The sequence below is a fragment of the Pygoscelis adeliae genome, unplaced genomic scaffold, assembly GCF_000699105.1.
Source record: "Pygoscelis adeliae isolate BGI_AS28 unplaced genomic scaffold, ASM69910v1 Scaffold387, whole genome shotgun sequence".
Classification (NCBI taxonomy): Eukaryota; Metazoa; Chordata; class Aves; order Sphenisciformes; family Spheniscidae; genus Pygoscelis; species Pygoscelis adeliae.
This window is the reverse complement of record NW_008825115.1, coordinates 15,257-22,274: the sequence shown is the minus strand read 5'-3', so window position 1 is coordinate 22,274 and position 7,018 is coordinate 15,257. Positions and strand designations below refer to the sequence as shown.

The following is a 7,018-nucleotide window of genomic DNA, read 5'->3' as shown; positions in this document are numbered from 1 at the left end:
CGATAGGCGGCCCCCGGGGCTCCCCGGTGAGAGGGCGCGCTGCCGCAGGAGGAGCCATCCGGACCACGGGGCGGTGGAGCGCGGCCGGTCGTGAGCAGGGCGGCACGAGCAACGTCTGGCGTTCGCTGTGTCTCCGAGCGGCGGAGTACCGCTGCGCCTGGTATGGCGGCTTTCGGTTGGATCAGTTAACTGTCGCACCCGTGGCTTGAGTAGTAACTGGAACTGACTGAAAAATCGCGGGAGGAGAAAGTTGCAGCAAGCTGCAGCTGCAGAGCTACCTACCCAAGGGGCTCCGAAGAGTTACACACGGTGAAATCTTCGCATCGAAAGGAAAGTTTTTTGCCTTAGCCTGTTTTAAAAAATGGAAGCGATTATACCGTTTTATTTTTGTGAAACGCTGTGGTATCTACTGACTGATAAAATCTGTTTATTATAAAAATAAGAAAAAGAACCAACCGAATAATCTTGCACCTGTGATGCTAGGGTCTTCCCACACTTTTTCTGCACACTTTTCTGCAAAGTCTTCAGTTTTCACTGGAATTGTTACACATTTCTGTTGGCAAGGTGCTGATGAACTAGAATGTTTGACCCATGTCCACACAAAAAAAGTTAATAAAAATCCTCTGTCAGCAGCAGAAAAACAAATTCTTCGGTATCTTGTCTTGAACCAACAGAAGTGCAAATGTCATATCCCGTCTGTGAGCATCTAAATGCTAATTTTCTATTATTTAGACAGTGGGAGCGGAGTGCATTAAATACTAGGCTTTTTATTATGGAAACATTAAATGCAAAACATGCATTAGCACAGTTATCACTCACAGAAACTTACGCATCAAGAAATGCAAGTATTAAAGCCACAGTAGTAGTATTAACTCAGCTAAATCACGCTATACATTTATAAACATTCCTGTATATTACACAATGTTAAATTTTACAGTGTAAGCAGAATTACGAAGGGCTGTATTTATGTATACATGTAAAGAAATACTAGAGGTGAGAAGAATAGCTGCTGGAAAGAAATCTACAGTGAATAGTTTTAATAGTATTAATGCATATTTCTTACGTGGACAGGGCCAAATTAATGCTGCTGCTGCTGCAAGCAAAAGAGCCTTTTAGGTTTTCTGGCTCCTTTTTTTCCTAATATTGTACAGCCTTCAGCCAATGTGAAACATGGCTGGCTTCTAAGCATAATGATAATGCACATTAAGAATTTAATAATGCCGTAACATCATGACGCTACATCTCACAAATTATTTTTCCAGTACACGTACAGTAAGTCAAATCCACTAGTAAAAAATGCACACGTACACACTAATGCATCCCAGATGTGACCACCTCACCAAGTATTTACAGCCTGTCAGTGCTGTGCGACTCAAGTAAATGTATTTCATCCATAGAAGTCTTGATTACAGATGTAACATAGTATTTTGTTCATCTTTCCCTCCTTTATTATTTCAAGATGTTTCATGGCACTTGCCTTACACCATATGAACTGGAGCAGCAAGTGGGTGAATGTCTTTTATTTGTTTTGTTACTCCCATTAAAAGCATAAACGGATATGGTCCTTCTAAACAATTATAAGCATTCTTTGATTTAAAAGTTTGTCAGAATTCGGGGGACAGATGGACCCCTTAGTATCCAGAAAAGGAGTAGTTTTGCAGTTTGATCAACCTTTTATATGTTTTTTGACGTTGTAACTGAAAGTAGGAAGGTACTACCATTTTTTCTTTTTTTTTTCTTTTTTTTTTACCATAGTAAGCCTTCTGGTTTGTGAAATCCAAAATTTCTGATTAATAAATTTCAGTAACTTGTTTTCTGATTAAAAAAAAAAAATTGCTAGCTTATTAGTGTTATGCAAAATCTCAAAATTAAAGCTCACAACTCATTTGTAATTCATGATGCTTTAAAAATGTAATAGTGTATTTAACGGTAATAGTATAAGATAAGAGATTCACTCTGATTTTTCTGCTGAGGAAGTCAAGTGTAGATACACTGAAAAAAAAGTACTGTGGAGTCAAAGAATTAGTGATACATGTATCAAAGGTTTTGTTCTTTTTGTATTTAACACAGTTCAAACAGTGGAATATGTTTGACATTCTGCTTTCAGACAGCTATCAAATGTCTGTTTGAATTCTCAGAGAGATTAAGCAGAAACATATTTACCCATAATTAATTTCTCCTGAGAGCACCAGTGCCATCTTTAGCCTAATTTCATTTACTGGTCTTCGTAAAATATATTGTTAGACTGTAAATTTTGTCGACTACTTTTATTCGGTTTAAATAGTATCAGCTGTGATTTTATGCCTGACTTTTCCTAATATGTGGTCTTATATGATATATGTTTTCCTTTTTAGCTGGAAGGGTAGCGTAGAAGTTTATATGCTGAGGTCTAAGCCACCCTTTCATTACAAAGGAAGAAAAGAGACTGTTTAAAAGTTACTTAGCTAATATTCAAAGGGCTACACAACTTTTCTATCTAGGTGAAAGAGCTGGTTAAAGTTGAATGATTTAGCTACCCTTATACATAGGTCTTGCTTATGTCGCAACATTCAGTAATTATCCCAGCATTGACTAGTGCAATTCGCAGGTTAGCTCACACTATATTTGAAGATCAGTGGGGGCACGCCTGCTGCTGGCATTACTTGACAGCGACAGTCGCCTAGACAGAGAGAAAGGCTTCGGACTATCGCAGTTTCTACTTTGTTTAGATTCTGAGCTCACCTCCCCTGTAGAGTCAGGAGTATTTGGTCGGCTAGAATTTTTTACGTCAGCATTGTAAGGAGGTTGGGCTTTGTTTGCACTGAAACCGCTTTGTCTTCTGTTGCTGTTCTTTGGAAGAGAATTTATTGAAGCTCCTGCACTTTCAACCATTGCCGAGCAGTTCCAAGACGAACCGATTCCATACTGTCTTCTGAAACCGGTAATAGGAAAAGTTGTATCGGGTTGCAGTGAAGTTTGAGATGGCATTTCAGCCAAGCTTCTCAAGCACATGCTCGAAGCTATATCTGCATTCTGAGTACCAACAACGAAATGTTTCTTTTCAGCTTCTTTTTGAGCATCATGCACTTCAGTCCCAAGCTCGCCAAGCAAGGCTTCATTATTATCTGTGCTAGTATTTTGAGTCTGATTGTCTAAAGCGTTTGTAGCTGGCCTCTTCTTTGGCGATTTATTTTCCTGATTGCGATGGGTGTAATTGCTGCTGCTTTCTGTACGGTTATTTTGCACAGACTGAAACATGGGAGGAGAATTTAGAACCGGGTAGACAGCAGCATCAGTTTGCTTTTCCATTAAAAAGGTATAACCGCTAAGTGCAGAAGGAATAGTTTTTTGAGGGGTGGTGGATATTCCCAAAGAAGAGTGTGGTATCACAGAGTATTTCTTAGATTTGTTTATGTAGAAATTGTCAGGGTCATCCTTGTTTTTATTCTGCCCACAGAGTCCCATTTTAATTTTTCGGAATCCTAGGTGGATAATTTCTAGGATATTTAAAAGCAACGATACAGTCGCTATTGATTGCATGAATAATATGAACACTGTCTTTTCTGTTGGTCTAGATACAAAGCAGTCAACTGTGTTTGGACATGGATCTCTCTGACATTTATAAAGGGGATCTAGATGAAAGCCATAAAGAAGATACTGCCCAATCATAAAACCGACTTCCACTGCAGATCTTGTGAAAATATGTATCACGTAAGTGCAGAGCAAAGAGCCTCTCAGAGGTGCTTTGTTTAGCTTTCTTTGATCCAATTGCCGGAGTTCTCTCTCCAGCCTTTTCCGATTTTCGGTCATTTCTAATTCAGTGCTTTCGAGTTCCACTCTTATCTGAGCTTTCTTTTTTTGCCTCTCTTTTTCCAAGGCTCTTAGTCTGTATAAGGCATGACCCATATACACCAAGGAAGGCGAAGACACAAATATAACTTGCAAGACCCAGTATCTTATGAGAGAGATGGGAAAGGCCTCATCATAACACACATTTCTGCAACCAGGTTGCTCGGTATTGCATATAAATTCTGATTGTTCATCATTCCAAACATCCTCAGTTGCTACTCCGAGGACAAGCATTCGAAATATGAAGAGGATCGTTAGCCAAATCTTTCCAATAATAGTGGAATGAATGTGGACCTCCTCTAAAATGCCTCCAAGGAAATTCCAGTCTCCCATGGTTACTCTGCCATCTTAACACTAAAATGTATGAGAGAAAAAAGTGTCAAACATTGTAAAAGCTGCAGTCCTTCCTTAACGCATTACCAAAAAAACGACACTGGGAAAAACCATGGTATGTTACATTGTAACCATGGCAACACGACCCACTGCTCATTGATAATCGAGGTATTATTCTCTCTCATCTACAAGACAGAGAAGTGCATCATCCGCCCGTGTCTAATTTATCAGTAAAAGACATCCTGATAAGCACATCACTATGAGGTATTAAGCACCATCAGTCTGCATCAAATCAGTGGAAACTAAGGTGCCTGACCTGTAGTAGGATTTTAAGAGCATTATGTGGTCTGTTTGAACCATCATCCGATAGCAGCGTGAGAGCAGTATGTTTATATTTAGGACACTTATGAAGGTAGAGGAATATTTCCCAGTCCTCCTTTTTGGATGTTCTGAGCCCCAGGTCACAGCTGAAGTTACAGGAATGTCCAATTACTGTTTTGCACTGAAAATTGGTTATACAAAGGAACTCGAGAGGGAATAAAACATCTCACTAAAATTGCATTGTTAAATTAAAAAATATGTTTAAGCATATAATTTGGCACAGACAAGTGCTTTTTGTTTGCGGATGTCAACGATAAACAAATAAGTAGAATCACCGTAATCGGTCCAGTTTCCTCTGATCAATGATACCTGCATTTGAAATACAGAATAGACTGCATAAGTGTCAAGCGTTGCTTTGGCCCCGATTCTGTGAAAAATAAATGATTTATGCAAAAATTCTCTACCAGCATTTTCCTAAATGATTATCATCTGAGTACAGATAAACTGGTAATATATGTGTGTAATCACACATCTCACCTTTCTTTTGTATGTTTGCTTCTTTCTCCGTTACAGGATACTACATTGTGGACAAGATTTAAAATTCCTTTTCAGTGTTTATGTTATTGTATACACTACCAAAATTATTTCATGTGCAGGGATAACCGGTACGTCTGTAGATTTACCTCTTCATTGTATGTACAGTACAATTCAACAAAATTCAGTTATACTACAACCAGATTAATCTGAGGGGAGTTTAGGAAAAAGGTGGTTTAACACAGTGTTTTCTGTTCAAATGGGATTCATTTTCACCCTGTAAAACAGGATTGTTAAGAAATCAAATGGAAGTTGCAGTCTTACGGCCGCAATACCGATGACTGCAGAGGAACCTTTATGTTAAGGCAGCCTACTAAACATGAAAATACTTTTGCAAATCGGTATACAAATAGGCAAGTTAGACATTTTTTAAAGATAAACAAATTAAAAATAAATGGAAAATTAAAAATAAAACATACCTTTCTTTACAAAAATGTGTAAAACTAAAGATCTGCGGCGTCCGATAAAAAGTTACAACCCCTGCCATCTTCCGTCCATGTGAGTAAATTTCATACTATTTCGCTACAGGAGCAAGTGATGGAGCACAAGCTTTGCACATTGAATTTATATTTGCTAGGGATGGAGGGAGGAGAAAATCAATCTGTTGTTCAGACTGCTACCGCTCCAAGCATAATTTAACTACAACTGGCGAAAGAATCTCATTAAAAAAAAGCTAGAAATGGGAAATCTGCAGCTCTAACTTCCTTCAGATTATCTTCCCTTTCACCTCTCCAGCACCTTCCAAGTTTTATGAACGATCTCGGCCTCAGACAAACAGAATAAAGGAAAACTTTCAGACTAAGTTTTAGTTTACGTATCTCAGTCGCAGCAAAGTCTCGGCTTGCCTATGCAAAAGTGAAGACGGTAAATCCTCCCAAATACTACCATTGTAAATTTCTGCAGACAGTCTGTTCTCCTGGAATGGCTTAGCACCACACTCCCGATGTAAAAACCCAATGGTAGTACTTTTGGCCCCTCCAAACTCACTCCCTCTTCACAGACAGCATCTGTCCTTATAGTCTACGATTCTGCACCTCTCGTTTATTCTCCTTATGCCATCTCACTTGTCATACTCACTTCTTTAAAACACCCCTGAACATGGCAACTGTTTTATGCCATTTTCCCCATCCACATAATTCAGTATTTCTTTTTAGGAGCAAGTCGTTATCATGCCATTCTAAGTGTTGGACATACTAAAGATGTCAGTCATTCTTCTTGACAGTGACACTTAATGTATAGCCTGTAAAAACAGACCAGGTGACACAAGTCCCCTTTTTATCCCAGGCCTTCAGCTACCCCTCCGCATTACCTTAGCAGGAAGAATACCGAGAAAAGGCTGAAATATTTTCCAGTATAAAAGCGTGCACAAACTGCCTAGTCTCAAAGAACAGGGATTTTCTAGTTGCTTAGGAACGCAAGGGCCACATATATATTAATTGATATAATTGTTCACGGGTTACAACCTACTGTTGTTAACTTTTTCTTTTAAATTCCTCCCTTTCCTATTCCTTTCTTTACGTCAGACGGATTGTTGCAGCAGAGTCACCCTGTGACTTGGGTGAATAAATGGGTTTGTTCTACTGAAGAACGTGCTTACTTACGGTAAAAGATTCGGTAAAGCTATACACTATACATCCTCCCCATGTCAGCCTGCGGCAGAATTGGAAACAGAACCCACGGTTGCACCTGTACTCCACAAAGTTACCATTCTCTGTGTCTCTTTAGAAGAGGATAAAGATGGAGCTACTGGAGCAGAATGAATACTCCCTATCCAAAATTATTACCCTTCACTGAGTTTAAAAAAGAAAAAGTTAATATGGAGGAGGAGAAAGTGGAAGAATGGCGGTGGAAGTTCTACAGGCTAAAGGTACATAGAATCATAGAATGGTTTGGGTCACAAGGGACCTTAAAATATCGCCTAGTCCAAAGCCCCTGCTGTGGG

At 39.1% G+C, this 7,018-nt stretch overlaps 1 protein-coding gene across 1 annotated transcript; it reads right to left on the bottom strand.

Moving 5' to 3' along the window:
- Nucleotides 1-2,424: 2,424 nt before the first annotated feature.
- Nucleotides 2,425-5,550, bottom strand: GJA9 (gap junction protein, alpha 9, 59kDa). Its single transcript, XM_009328203.1, has one exon. The coding sequence runs from the start codon at nt 4,159-4,161 to the stop codon at nt 2,599-2,601; it is 1,563 nt and encodes a 520-aa protein (XP_009326478.1). The 5' UTR covers nt 4,162-5,550; the 3' UTR covers nt 2,425-2,598.
- Nucleotides 5,551-7,018: the final 1,468 nt, after the last annotated feature.